This window comes from Urocitellus parryii, chromosome 9, assembly GCF_045843805.1.
Source record: "Urocitellus parryii isolate mUroPar1 chromosome 9, mUroPar1.hap1, whole genome shotgun sequence".
Classification (NCBI taxonomy): Eukaryota; Metazoa; Chordata; class Mammalia; order Rodentia; family Sciuridae; genus Urocitellus; species Urocitellus parryii.
Window position 1 is genome coordinate 84,564,108 of NC_135539.1, and position 15,197 is coordinate 84,579,304.

The following is a 15,197-nucleotide window of genomic DNA, read 5'->3' on the forward strand; positions in this document are numbered from 1 at the left end:
GGTCACAGGGCTCACATTCCAGCACCACCATCCCTCCTGTGTTGGCAGGGGTTAGGGTACATGGGCTGGGATGACCCTGGGCTAACAGAAACCTGGAGCCCTGTGACGTGAATGTTTATGACAGGTAACATCTGTGAGCACAGTGGGCATGTGTGACTGGCATTTTCAACACTCCACTGGAGAATGAAAAGGTCGCTGCTCCTGGATACCCATCCACAGCTGCCGAAGAGGGCAGAGGCCGCCGCAGAGGACCGTCCACAGGCCAGCCTCACTCGAGCACCAGCACGTTCCAGCTGTGATTCTGTCACAGAGTATCCAGGCCACAGCTTCGAGGATAGCAGCTGGACACAACACAAAGGTGTAGACAGGGTCTTGGGGCAAACGCCAGAACAGCAGTGGCACTAGGTCAGAAACTTCCTCTCCAGGGCGCAGACGGCCGGCGGGCGAGCCACGCTCTGCATACCGCACAAGGGCACCACGCCCTCCCTGGTCGGCCCTTCCCTATCAGTGTCCAGCAAGGATGGTGCCTGGAACCTAGTTCTGTCCTGGGCACCAAGAAGGCAGGTGGGGCCTGGTCCTGTGTGGCCACCATCAGCCACCCACACAGGAAGGAACCCTGACCTCTGTGGGACAGCCTGTGGCACATCGGATGGGCTTCTTGAGGAAGCAGGGGGCGGCAGAGGCATGACCATGACAGCTGGGTGCTGCTCAGGAGGGACCTTGCTTGGTGAGTCGCAAGCAGGGCCAGGGGAGGCCGGAGGTGGCAGTTCAGAGGCCCCGGGAGCACCTGCCAATGAGGAGAGCCAAGACACAGGCGATTAGAAAGACAGAGACAGCCACACTCAAAGAAATCACAGCTGCCACACGCAGACACGCAACTGAACCTTGAGCCTCAGTCCTGTGCCTCCAAGTTACCTGCTCTTCCCAAGTAAGACCCCTCGCCAGGAGCTTCAGCACAACCAAGAGCAGACAGCAGCACACAGACCCTCCACGCAGACCCTCCACACGTCAGGATGCAATTCCTTTTGGGGATAAAGTACCCCAAGATTAGGAAGAGCACCAACACATGGAAATCCCGTGTGTCAGGGAGCAAAGGAACCCTGAGGCGTTCTGGCCAGCGGCCGCTGCCACCGAATTTCTGAACAGGGTGGATTTCAAAACGCAGGAGACTAAAAAATGTGGGACATTCAGAAACAATGGGTGACATCGTTAAACTTCAGTTTTAGGTTGGGATTTGGAAAAACTGACAAGAATACGAAGGTGGTCAGGTCCCACTTTTTTTTTTTTAATATTTAGTTTTTAGTTGTAGTTTGACACAATACCTTTATTTCACTTACTTATCTCTATGGTGCTGAGGATCAAACCCAGGGTCGCGCACGTGCAAGGCAAGCGCTCTACCGCTGAGCCACAACCCCAGCCACTGCCCCCCACAACTTCTCTTGTTGGTACTGAAGCACCAGGTGACTGGCGTCCAGCAAGACCAAGGATGACTTCTCATAGGATCACTGTGCTGGGATTCTGACTTGTGCAACCATAAAAGACCAACACTCACTGACTCACAGATCAATTCACCTGATGCTGATGAACATTTGACTGAAAGAAAGCAGACCCAGGATGGTCAGGTGACTTGCCCACCATCACACAGCAAGCTTGAGTCCAGTTTCTGCACTAACTGATACTACGGGATCTTGAAGGCTTCCAAACGAGGACGTGGGCCACGGTTTTCCCAGGATCACGGCTGCCACATACAGACACGTAACTGAACCTTGAGCCTCAGTCCTATGCCTCCAAGTTACCTGCTCTTCCCAAGTAACCAGTGTCCTCAAAGGACTGGAGAGTGACCACCCCCAGGGGTCTCAGAGGGGATGGCCCCTCTGCTCAAACCTGCACCATCTGATCATGTGAGCACTGGTCAAGTTTCACAGGCGGACAGGATAGGGGGCAGGCACAGTGCAGCAGGGGACCCAGGGCTGGAATTCCGGGTGGCTACAGGGTCCCAGGCACCACTGCTTTCCCACAAGTTTTGACCCCTTGCCTCTGTGCTGATGTCATGTCCACAGAGTCCCCTCAAGGTGAAGCCACTTGGGTCAGAGGCTTTGTCATCTGCAAGTGCTACTGTGATGTCAGGGGACACCTCTGCACCAGGAAAACCTATGGAAATCGACTTTCCTTCGGCAGCGTCCACACCTGGGCACGGGCCTCACGGTGGCCTGTGGCGCACTGTGTGTCACTGGGTGCCCTGCTGCACAGCAGAACGTCCCCTAAAATCCACACACTGCAGACCCAACTCTGAGGACCTCAGGACCAGGTGGACAGGGTTTCTACAGAGGTGATGAAGTCACAACAAGGCCACCAAGGTGGGCCCCCATCCCACGTGACTAGTGTCCTGGGCCGGGAAGGAGGAAGGACAAGGACTCCTGGGTGGTGGCAGCCGTGTGGGAGCACTGGGCGAAGTCAGCGTGTGCAGCAGGAGGCAGCTCTTCAGGGCCAACCCAGCCACGGTGGGCACGTGGCCTCCTGGGTGTGCCCATGGCCTGCGCCTCGTCATGCAGCCTGGCACACAGAGGTGCCCGCCACCCTCCCCCCAGCAGGAACGGAGCAGGGCAGCCCCGACGCAGGACGCGGCAACTGCCACCAATTCTGGCCCCACTGCGTCCCCGGCTGCCATCTTCAATAACGCCAGAGGCTCGCCTTCCCTGCCCACGCTCTGTCCTCGGTCACTGAATTTAAGGACACCTCCCCAGAACCCAAACTAGTTAGAGTAAATTAAATGTAAGAGAAGGACAAAGGTAGAGGTCCACGTAAACAGCAGTCAATTACTAAATGCAATCTCCAGGGAGAGAGCAGAGAAGACAGTGCCACCTCTCCGTGGAGCTTTACGCTTGGTCCCCATCTAAGGCAACCTACTTGGGGTCTGAGAAGCTCTCTCCCCAGATGCAGGTCGTCCGCTGCGCTGTGCTCTGTCTTCTGGGGAACAAGGCATGTCCCCACATGTCTGCTCCCGGAGGGAAGGAGAAGGGCCATGCAGCACAGTGTGACCAGCCTCAGCCCTTGGCATGGGGCTAGGCACACAGCTGCAGCCCGGAGTCGATGGAGAGAAATCCGGAGTAGGCACCTCGGGGTCCCCTGGCACACGTGTGCTGCCCTCGGGTGGCTTACAGCTGTCTGTCTGCAGCCAGCACCTGGTGGCCGGAGAGGGCGTGGAGGGAGGGCCTGGAGTGCCTGTTGGTGGGTCGGAGGGGCTCGGCAGCCTGGGGGGTGGGCTGACACTTGCGCGGGACCTGGTGGCCCACTGCAGGGGCCCCTCTCGCTTCTTCTTCTCCTCCCTGGGCAGCAGTTCTTCAGCAGCCTGCGCTCTACCAAGGTCCCTGACATCCAGCCCCAAAGCCACCGAGGCCAGCAGCGCTGTGCACCTGTACAAGGCCGTGTCTGTTTTCCTTCTCTGGGGTGGTCCAGGCAGACTGGCCACAGGTGTCACCCGAGAGGAGCCCGTGGTAGGGCTGGCCGGGGGCCCCTCCTCTTGGCCCTCAGCCTCCGCCAGCTTCTCTTTCTGACCATCTTTCCAAAGAGGCAGGTCAACGCAGGCCTGTCCGGGCACCTTCACTGGCTTTGGTCTTCTGCGTTCGGACCCGCCAGGGGAAGGGGCTGGCTCCTCACAGGACCCTAAACAAAAGCACAAACACTGACAATGTGGCACCGTTGCAGCAGAGATCAGTGAAACTGTGATGTAAAGCACAGCTCGAACCTCCCGGTAAACATCCTAACCCAATGCACACGGAGTCCTTCCGGAGGGCGGGGACCCATCTAGCACTCTGAAGACAGACTCCAAGTCCTGCAGTTCAGCTCCCCAGAGATGGGACAGAAGGAAAGCCCCTGCTGTTCCCCTACCCTCCAGAAAGCCTCTCTCCTCAGCTTCCTGACAGACACCATCCTGGAAAGAAAGTCTCGGAGCTACAAAATGCACACATGTGCACACGCAGAATGCTAGTCACATGTGAGCACATGTGTGGTAGCAGTTCTAGCCTCCTCTGCAGCAAGTGTAAGTTCTGGGGACCTCCAGGCTTCCTGGCCTTCGGGGGTGTCATCACCTACCGCCCACTCTGTGTCATGCCCCGTATAAGCATGAAGTCCCGCCTCTACAGTACATCTTGTGGGCAAGACCATTGCACATGCAGATGTTTCAATGTTTACAGCAGCTCAGCTCATAAGAGCCAAGCCATGGGACCAACCTAGGTGCCCTACAACAGATGAATGGATAAAGAAAATGTGACATTCATACACACTGGACTATTAATCAGCCATCAAGAATGAAATTATGGCATTGGCCCGTAATTGGATGGTACTGGAGACTATCATGCTTAGTAAAATAAGCTAGGCCCCCAAACCACAGGGAGACTATTCTCTGATATGTGGATGCCTTCTCACAACGAGGGGAAGATGAGAAGTTCATTGGACTAGACAAAGGGAATGAAGGGAAGGGAGAGGGGATGGGAACAGAAAAGAGAACATGGATCGCACATCTTTGGTCTCCTTATGTTTGAAAACATGACCAGTGGAACTCCACAACACACACAACCACAATAATGGAACCATACTTGGAACAACGTACACCTATTCTATGTGTGCACAATATGTCAAAATACACCCTATTGTCAGGTGTATCTATAAATAACAAATAAAAATAATAATAATAAAGAAGAGCGTCACATAGAGGCCAGTGGTTCTCAACGTGTCCCCTGGACCCCAGCAGCCCCTGGGAATTGAGGACAGGCAAATTCCTGGCCCATCCCAGACCAGTGAAGCAGAGTCCTGGGGGTGGAACCAGTAGTCTGTGCTGAGACAGGCCGAGTCAAAGAGTGGGCAGTAGGGGATGACACCCCCGAAGGCCGGGGAGCCTAGAGGTCCCCAGAACTTACACTAGCTGCAGAGGAGGCTAGAACTGCTCCCCCACATGTGTTCACCAGCGGCTGACGCAATGGAAACCCTGCCATTGGGCTCCTGAAGCGTCCATGACACAGCCTCTAGCTTCTCCAGCACCTCCTCCTCCGGCACCTGCAGTGTGCTTTATAAGCAGGACGACCCGGGATGCAGGTGTCCTCTTCTCCTCCACTGGAGGCCCTGCCTCCAGCACAGCTTCCCTCGCCCCACCTGGATGCAGAACCCTCCAGGAGGAGGAATGGACATGGGAAATGAGCCCACAGACCCCCCGGAAGACACCGGAGAAACACTGTTCATGTCTCCATCACACTCGGAACCTTGAGCCTCCTGACGCTGTCAAGTGCGGGGCCCACTGGCTAACTGGCGCCCTTGAGGTTTTCCAATGATTCCCATCTCTCTTCAGTTTCACGTCAGCCCTTCCTCTCAACAGAACTGTCAGAACAACATGTTCATTTTGCCACCTCCTATCCTAAATTAATTGGGTCTACGTAGTCAAGTGTGGCAGTGAATTTTCCCATAAAGATCAAGAATTATAAATCCCCCAAATTCCATCTGAACCTACTGACTTCTTCATAAGGACTGGGTGGGAAAAGCCTCCCCATGGAGTCAAAACCCAAGCTAACCACTCCCGGCAATACCATTACCTGGCTGGTCCGCAAATAACGAAGCCAACGGCGTGGATTTCTGACTTTTTATTAAGTGAAACGACCAAGGGCTGTTTCCATCCGAGAGAGGCCTGATCCTGCAAGAGACAGACTGCGTGTCACGTAACAGGACCATAGGACACACCAGGTTTGGGTACCTAGCTTCAGCCAAAGCTTCAAAGGTACAGGGGAAGTGCGTTTCACCCTTGAGCTTTGAACAAAAGCTAACTAAGTACACACACCTTAAAACAAGACAGAAACAGGTCAGGGACTTTTAGCCACTGAACTGAGTCTTCACTTGAAGCTAGTGGCTCTCATGCTGGCTGCTTTCTGGAAGCCGAGTCCAGCCAACAGCCTGGGCTGGCCCCACCGCACAGCCCTCAGAGTGCACCCCAAACCCTGCAGGCTCCACACACCTACCTCTCTCTGACATCGGTTCTTTCTTGCATTTGAACTGAGTTTGGTCCCCACGTGCAACCCTTTCTCTTGAAATTCCTTCCAACATCTTCAAATTCTCCTTGCTGAAAGGCTGCGTTCCTGCCCCACGTTTTATTGCTCTCGTCTGAAGTCACTAAACAAAGAGTATCATCATTAGCGACAGCTAATGTTCCCATTCTTTTCCACATGCACCACCTGTCAGCCACCAGACCATCCGACTCAAAATACGAAAACAAAAAAGAGCAGATACATCTCATCCGGTCCAAGGAAAATTCACTTTTCTAATCAGAAAAACAGCAAGGGAAGTGGGCAGAATTAACGGAAAATTTGATGAAAATTAACAGCAGAGATTGGATTCATCCATCTGATGTTCTGAGACAGCGAGGTGTGCATTTTAACTTCTGAAGCAGGAGCCAGACTGAACATTTAACTTAAAATAAACTTAATACCCCAATATTAAAAAAAAAAAAATCTAAATTTTAAGCTTGAAACACAAAACACATGCTTTAAAATTGTAGCTTAACCTGATTTTTCAGGAGCGATCGAGTTGGCTACAGGTGCCCTGTACAGTCTGGAAATACTCAGGGTCCTTGTCCTGTCTTCACTCCCGCCTCGCAGGGTCTGAGCAGGCTGGTGCCCCTACTTTGCTGATCTGCTTCCTCCTGGGCCCCCTGCCTTCGGGGGGATTTGGAAACCACTGGGGAAATGATCAGCCCCAGGGAGAAAAGCAGCCCTGAAACACCAGGTACGTCCAACAGCCGAGCAGGAAGGACACCTGTAGGAAGTCCTGGGCCGTGGAGAGCGGGATGGTCGCCACGACCCCACGCTCATACACAGCATCAGACCAAACACACACACACACACATACATGCACACGCAGCAGGGGGGTGAATATAGCAAGCTCCTGCTGGGGCTCGCCTCTGGGGGGAGGCTGCCACAGAACAGGGCAGGTCACTTCCTTCTTGTTTAAAAACCAGAGGCATTGGGTGAGATGCCTTGTGGCTTCCATGTTCCCATTCTTTTCCAAATTTTAAAACATGGGCACAGACACATGCAGAGAGCCCGACCGTCCTTGGTTTCTTGTCATCCTCCTCCTCCTCCCATCCCCCTCTCCTTCCTCTCTTGATGCACTCCTGTTTTTTCCGCTGTCTAAACATTTTCTGAGCTGGGCGTGGTGGCCACACCTGTAATCCCAGTGGCTAGGGCTGGGGAGGCTGAGGCAGGAGGACTATTGAGTTCAACACCAGCCTCAGCAACTTAGTGAGGCCCTAGGCAACTTAGCAAGATCCTGTCTCTAAATGAAACATACAAAAAGGGCTAGAGATGTGACTCAGAGGCTAAGGGCCCCTGGGTCCAATTCTCAGTCCCCACAAAATAAGCCTTTATGGAACTCTGCGGTCTGAATAGAGGCTTGCTACGTCACTCCCTACTTAGGTCAGGTCCTGCCTGCACCTTGGCTGGGGATCGCACCGACACCCACCCAGGGACTGGGCTAAGCATTAAGTGGGTTAACTCAGCAAGGAGCCGCTGAAATATTGCTTAAATACAGCAGGTGCCAGGGGACATGGGCTGCTACTGCCATCGGATGGGCCCCCAGGTCTCTGCTGTTGGAGGTTTGGGTGTGGTATTTCTGCCTCAGTCAGCAGAGCTGCCCGGTTTCTGTTTGTCCTGCAGGTTGGTGAGCGGGGCGGGGAGTCAAGGGCGCTCCTGGCATCTCCAGCTTGCAGCCACTCCTTGGAAAGACTCAGGCTTGAAGTTTACCATCCCTCCTGACACTGTCACCGGGACACAGGCCAAGGGTGGACAGGGCAGCAGATACCACAGACAGGAAGCTCTGACTGTCTGACAGGGAGCAGGTGCGTTCTGCCCTGGCTTTGAGCCTTCGACCTGAGTCTGCACCTGAAAGCTGAGATCTCCAGAATGAGGGAATTTAGCGTTTCTCATTCTCAAAGTGAAGTGGGCCCTAACATGGTCTCACACGGCAATGCCGGTCACTAGGTGAGCCAGCGGGGGTGACAGTGAGTGACAGTGATTCTGCACAATCACTGGTGCAGCTTGCCAGCGACCATTCTCTGTACCATGCCAGAAAACTGCCTTTGTGCCCAAGTCGAGCTTGTGCTGAGGCCTTTCCCTGGGTGTCTCTTAAGTCGCATCTGGTCGGAGCTCTCTCTTGCTCGAGTGGTGAACTGACCCCTGCTACCTCCCACTGTAACACCCTTCCTTCTGCTTCAGACTCCTGCTGGCAAAGTAAGTTCATAACGGCTCTTGCACAACGAATGTTTCTCACTCAAGTCCACCCACATGTCAAGGGAAACGGAGCCAGAGGACATCGATGACCCTCTGCAGGCAGAGGCAGCCCAGGCCCCTCGGCCGAGTGTGTCTATCTGTACCCCAAGCACCTACCAGAGGCCGCATTTCCACAGTGAACACAGGCCAAGGCTGGGAAAGGCAGAAGAAGGGAGGGCAAGCCAGGAAGAGCCCCGGTGGTGGTGACAGGGCAGCAGGAAGCAAGATGGGAGGGCAACGCTCAGCACACACGGAGCCTTTATGCATCAGGTACTCCCAGGCCACCGTCACCCTCAGCTTACAGAACAGCATCACGGGGCTGAAGAGTTAAGGGAACTCGACCCACGTCTCAGGGGCAGGGCCAAGGCTAGAATCTGTGCCAAAGTCCACCCACACCCTACTACCCTCCATGCCAAGCACCGTGAGAACACAGGACCTCTAGGGAGCAGGGCTGGGGTGGGGACAACAAGAGCGGCTGTGCAGCAGCCGGGGCAGGACGAAGATGGCCATGCTGAGCTGGGAGGACCATGGCCCACGGCCCCCACTAGAGCCAATCTCACTAAGAATGCTGGATCAGAATGGCTCGTAGCTTAGACTGAGCACTGGGGGTTGCCTGCTCTGAGCTGGCCTCGTACCCACCGTACAGGAAGGAAGTCGTTTGAAATCCCTAAAGTATCTCCTTCATCCAGGACAAATTTTGGGTGCCGTCAGGCTGCCCAGTGCCACTTCCCCATGTCCGAGAGTGGGCGCTCCCAAGGGTGGAGGACGAAGAGAGGGCAGAGGAGAGAGGGCAGAGGGGAGAGGGCAGAGGGGAGAGGGCAGAGGAGGAGGGCCAACGACCTTCTCCTTCCTCCAGTTAAGCCCTGACTGCCCAGGCCCAAGCAAGATACAAAACACAGCTTTAAAAAAGATCCTTATCAAAAAAAAAAAAAAAAAAGCCTTCTCAGAAGAACAAACCATTTACAGGAAAACAATGGTGCATTATGAGGAGATGGTCCAGGAGCTTACAAAAAAAATTAAAATCCCTGCCGCTCACCAGGGATTTTATTAACAAAAAGGAAAAAGGATTCATTAACAAAAAGGAAAAAAAATGGGAGTTCAGAGCTAGAAATTTTCTTATGGACTTTTTTCTCCCCAAATAAGGAGGATAAGACAAGAGGACGGAGCTTAGTGGACAAAGGAGAGAGGCTGTGGGTGGATGAGAAGCGTGGTAATGGCCTTAGTCCACTGACACACTCATCACCCACTGTGTCCTCGAGAAGCCTATTTGTGGGGTCTGTGAGGACTTGCCTTCGGGGAAAAAAATAAATCAATGATCTTATTCGTCCCACTCTACCAACTGTGACCCAGGGTCTAAACGAAGCTCGCAGCACACAAAGAAGTTCGTGTAGGCCCGAGCTCCTCCAGGGGACGCTCTCTCTAAAACCACAACCCGGGCAGTACTTTGAAGCATTCGATTGGTCAAACCTAAAGTAAAACTAAAGTTAAATTTCAAAAGTAAAATGGTTTTTTTTTCCCTTAAAAAACAAGTGAACGAGGCTGACACGGTGGATCAGTGGCAGAATGCTTGCCTAGCACGTGTGAGGCACTGCACAAAAAAATAATCATAATAAAATAAACAAATAGAACAAAGGCATGATGTCCCTTTACAACTATGAAATAGCCAAAAACTCAGCAAGGTACGGCCTAACAAGCCGGTACTAATTTTGCACGTGGTCATTAACAAAATGTCTCAAGAGCAAGGGCTTCACCTTCCACTTGAGCCTGCCCACGTCATACTGCACAGACTTCACAGGTCACCTGTGATCGTGAGCAGAAGGAAACCGGCCTTAGGAGCCTGAGGCCAAAGCGTGTTTTCCAGATAGTTGCTGCACCTGTTCCCGTCAGCAGCCCGCGGCCTGCTATAAAAACACGTCTGCTTGGTCTGAATCCAAGGCAAGCAAAGGAGGGGGTGAAGAGAGGAGCGACGGGAGGGGCGCTCACGCTGGATGGCCCGGAGCCGGGGTAGCATGGCGGGGCTGCTGGGCGGGCTGCGGCTCCTGCTCTCTGGACTCCTGCGCTTGTCCAGGCTGGGCGAGGCCTGCACGGTTATCTTGTGCTGGAAATCTGTTGGGTACAAATCAAAGAACCAAGATTTCACAATGTTACGTTATTTTCATCCACACGACCTCTGTGCATAGCAATAAAAGCACACACTGCCGTGAGCAAGCACAGCAAGGCTATTTCAGAGTCTGTCTCTCACTTTGGTTTATCTGTCCTCAACTTGGGTTCCAGAGAATGACTGACAGGTTCTGTGTCAGGTACAATGACATGCAGGGAAATGCTCCTGGGTCATTACACAGCTCTCGATCCACTGGCAAGTGTCACCTGTGTGCAGTTGAAGAAGGTTAAACACAAAGGTGAAGCAGGAGGCCAGGCCCATCACTGGCAAATCATGCACCAAGAGCAGGGAGGACTTGCCCAGAGCCTGTCCCCTCACCCCTGAAGGGCACCCAGCACTTCACAGGACCCTGTGGTGAGTGAGACAGAGGCACACTCTACAAACACTCTCCAGGCTGTCCTCGCCTGGCTGGACGGGGCAGAGAAAAGCCTCAACTGCAGGACTCTGTGACAGAGCAACATGGCCAGAGGGCAGGGAGGCCAGAGGGGGAACCAGCAAATCTGGGGGCACAGGGAAAGGAACTCTGCAGAGTCTGTGAGGTGCTGAGACGGACCTTTGCTTATCTGATCTCCCGCTCTCAGGGCCGTTTTTACGGCTGGGCAGGGGTGGGCGTTAATGTGTAGGTTTTGTCTGGTTCCCAAGAGCATGAAAGACACCCCCTAGGTTCTGGCCTGCTGCCACGCTGGGCTCTGGCAAGGTCTGGGCTCCACTCCATCCACTCCTGACACCCTACCTTGCACTGCCCATGAAGACCTCACTGCTCGAATTCCACTGAACCAGCCTTATCTGTTTGTTTTGTTGTTGTTGTTTTACTAATTAATGAATTGAGTAAAATCTTTGAGACATGCTCATTTCATATTTGCGAGAGGAGAATAATTCACCTTTTTTGAAACGATCCTTAAAGAACTTTAGTGGACCACCTGTTATTTGAGATGAAGTGGGGTTAGAATTTGGAAGGTAAGGCATCCATATAATCACTCACACTCAAAATCTCAGATTGTTCTGGCACTGTCTTCTCCCTGACCCTACACATCCAGGAAGCACAAAATTCCGTTATATTTATTACGTATTATTACATTATAAATTCTGTTGCATATTCTTGCAGAAGAGAATTTACATCCAAGTTCTGGGGTTAGCAAACTTGGTGTCCCAGTTCTACCCTTTACTAGCCAGGTGAATTCTTAGAAAGTAACTTCTTTAAGTCTCACTACATTCACTTATAAAAATTGTTGGAAAAAAAACATTATTCCTAATTCACAGGACTGTGATGGAAAATGGAGCCTGAAGAAGTGAAGAGTGCCCACCACCAGCCTCAAAGGCAGCCAGTGCTGGTGCTCGTGACCTGCTCGAAGTCCCTCCCCACGACCACTTTGTGTGCATTCAGGCTGCACCTGGGCTGCACAGTGCCTTCTCTCCTCTTCCCACCCTCTTGGGCCGAGTCCAGCTCACAGCGGCTAGGTGCACTTTTTAAAATGCATGACTGACCGTGGCAGTCCCCTGCTTAAAATTCTTCAAAAGCTTCTCATGATTCAAAAGTTACAGATTAAAATGTAGCTGATTCAGAAACCCCTGCACCTGGAATGTGGGCCTCCAGCCTCTTCTGTGATGCTGAGGCTGGAACCCAGGGCCTCAAGCATGCCAGGCAAGCCCTCTACCTCCGAGCCATAGTCACAGCCCCTGGTGCCCATTTTAAAATGCTGTACTGTAGGTTCAGATTCTCCTCAACTACCCCACCCTGCCACACAGCGAAGGAACAGTCTAGAAGACGCCGGATGCACATGCTCCAGCAGGACCTGAACACACGTGCTACCCCACCGGGAGGCACATCTCCCACAGGAGGCAATAGGCCACCAAAGGGGACAGCGGGACACGCAAGGATGAGACTATGCTGCGGTGAGGGTGCCAACCATGATCAGCTACGGGCGGGAGGCCAAGCCCAATGTTCCGAGTTCAGAGTGCGGCCTCCCCTACAGAATCCGGGCCTCGCGGGTGCCCTTGACTTTCTGAAGCAGGGAAAGGGCAAGTCTGTCCCAGTTCGGTGCTCAGGAATTCCACCTGTTGTTAGTGCCCGGCTGCCATGAGGCTCTCCTTCTGGATATCTGCTCCCAGCCAGAACCGTGGCCAGGGTGCTGAGAAAGGCTCTGCAGGTGGGTCCACTGTGCACTCAGCCAACAGCCTCCAGGGGATCAACCACTTTCACATGAAGGCGTGTGGCCCTCCAGAATCCCCAGGAGCCAGACCGCTCCCCGTGCACACGCACCTTCTCGTACACATGGGTGCAGTGGTTCCTGCAGGACTTAGTCCTTCTGAAGCAATTGAAGTTAGAACACACTGCTTTAGAGAAATACCAAACCTGGGAATCTTCACAACCTCTCCGCTTTGCTTTTTACACATCCTAAAAGCACAACCTAAGTTCAAAATAAACCCAGTAGAGAGAGTGATTTTGAGTGATCACAACACAAAACATCTTGTGACCCTACCTCTTCCTTCTACAAGTTCCGAGAAAAACATTCAGTATACTCACAAAACACAAAGTTTCACAATTAAATGGCACAGATTGTGCTATGTCACTTTTTAAATTGCTAGGCTTCCTTATTTCACAGCCAGGCACCAAGAGATCCTAGCAGGGATAAAACAATATTAGTTTTCTAACAGTAAGTCATCATGGCTATAAATAGTCATAAGATTAAACATCATCATCAGTGATTCTCAAAGATAAAATCACAAGTGAACCTAACTATTCACCTTGAGTAACAGGTGTCTGAAAGAACCACAGGCACACATATTGAGTGCTGATTTGTAGGAGCTTCTGCGAAGTTCTCTGAGCTGGTTCCACATAGAGTGCCTGCAAAGGGGCTCGTGGTGGTAAGGGAATGAACGCCCTAGATGGAAAGCCACACCTCCCAGCTCTGTCTTCCTGGACAGGGTACCCCAAAAAACTGCCTACTAGATGATAAGGTCAGGTACACATAACTCCCTTGAATGTAAAGAATGAATAAATGAATATAAGGTATGAATAACTGCTGTTCTTCTACACTAAGAACGCCTGCCCTGCTGTGGGTATTGCACATGGTACTGCACCCAGGAGGAAGGGTTTCCACCCTAGTACCAGGACTGCAAGGTGCAATGCCCCCTTGTGGGCACAGGAGGTAACTGCCATGCCAAATCCCAGAGGCTGATCCCATTCCTGTCTGATGGACAGATAGTAAGTAGCACAGCAGTGGATTATTTGGTTATATTTTAACTGAAACCTTTCACTAAGTGTCACAAAGTAAACAAATATGTAACTAGAAGAGAAACATCAAATAATACAAGCTAGGAATAAAAACAAAAAATATTCAGATATAGTTAGTCTGTAGAACTAATAAGTTCCAGGTATCAGCCAAGGAGCATTGAGAGGAAAAGCAGGAATGTAAGTCTGACTTAGGGATCCTGAGGAATTTCACTTACTCTCCCTGCCCGTGAAGAGCAGAGAACCACTAGGATGGTTTAACTTTTCTTCCAAGATTTTTGCCTTTCCATCCAATTCTTCCTACTTGCTCCCCCAGAGTTCCCAACAGAAACCATGCATATCAATGACCACGGCTCGGTTCCCACACAGGCAGGAAAGGGGTGCAGGCAGAAAAGGGGTGCAGAGGGCAGCTGGAAAAGAAAGCTACCGTCTAGTGCCTCTCAATCTTTCCATCTGCTACGCAGGAAAGCAGAAACCTCACTGTAGACACAAGAGTCTATAATTAACTTACTGCTGATACTTATATATGAGACTGTCCTGTCAGTGGGCTCCAGGCACACTCCAGCAGAGGCAAACATCAGAAGAGAGCCTGAAAACACAACTGGTTTTCCCCACCAGAGAGGGAAGTGTGTAAGGCCCCAGCCTAGTCTCACCTCATCAAACCGAATCATCAATAACAGATAACAGACACTTATCACCACCACACATTAGCAATTTCTGATCAACCAACAGCATCTCCAAAAATCTTAAAGTCACTTTATCCTGTAAGTCTTCCAGTGTCTGTAAATAGTTTATAAGACAATTTATACACATGTTGTGTAAAATACAACTCTCATCATAGTTATTTAAATAAAATTTCCATGCCATTAACAAACACCTTAGGAAGACACAAGCATCCACAAAGCACACCTTAACACAAACACATACGTACCTGGATAGATAATATAATTCTACATCAAAGGTTTAGCAATCCTTGTATCTTATTATCACAATGTTTAAAAAAAAATGCTTTTGAAGGCTTCCCTAGATTTACTGGTTTATTTTTATGCGCTTGGATGAAGGTTGGAATATAACTGAAGAACTCGACTCGCTATGTTGAAGGTACTGATGACGGCGTACGTGTCCCTGTGAACTTGGGCACCAGATGTGACCACAGATCCTCAAGGTATCCTTAACCTTAAAGATGAAATGTCAACGTCCTATTGTTCTGCACTTTACAGTGCCACCTGGTGCCATCAGTGCCACCAGCAGGACACAGGCTCTGCTTTGGTTTCAAAAGGACTAGATCGACCCACCATGTCATGGGAGGTAGGCTGAGGCCTGAATGAACTGCCACACACTCCTCTACGCCTGCTTTGCACCTGAAGGTCACAGGGTCACTGAATGAGGACAGGATGAGCAACCAACTGTGCATATCTACGCATTCACTGTTTTAAAACCTTCCTGCCCAAGCTTTCCCAGTTCTGAGGCGACAAAGCCAGTTAACAGTTTGAGGCAC

The 15,197-nt window shown here is 51.6% G+C and overlaps 1 protein-coding gene across 1 annotated transcript in view; it reads right to left on the reverse strand.

The window, feature by feature from the left end:
- Nucleotides 1–401: 401 nt before the first annotated feature.
- Nucleotides 402–15,197, reverse strand: part of Map3k21 (mitogen-activated protein kinase kinase kinase 21) — a 37,569-nt gene continuing 22,773 nt past the window's right edge. Inside the window, exons 6-10 of the mRNA XM_026412247.2 lie at nucleotides 10,290–10,412; nucleotides 6,003–6,153; nucleotides 5,583–5,680; nucleotides 2,908–3,663; nucleotides 402–787 (exon numbers count right to left, since the gene is read on the reverse strand). Of these exons, the coding sequence (XP_026268032.2) occupies nucleotides 402–787; nucleotides 2,908–3,663; nucleotides 5,583–5,680; nucleotides 6,003–6,153; nucleotides 10,290–10,412 (1,514 nt within the window). The remainder of the gene's footprint in view (nucleotides 788–2,907; nucleotides 3,664–5,582; nucleotides 5,681–6,002; nucleotides 6,154–10,289; nucleotides 10,413–15,197) is intronic.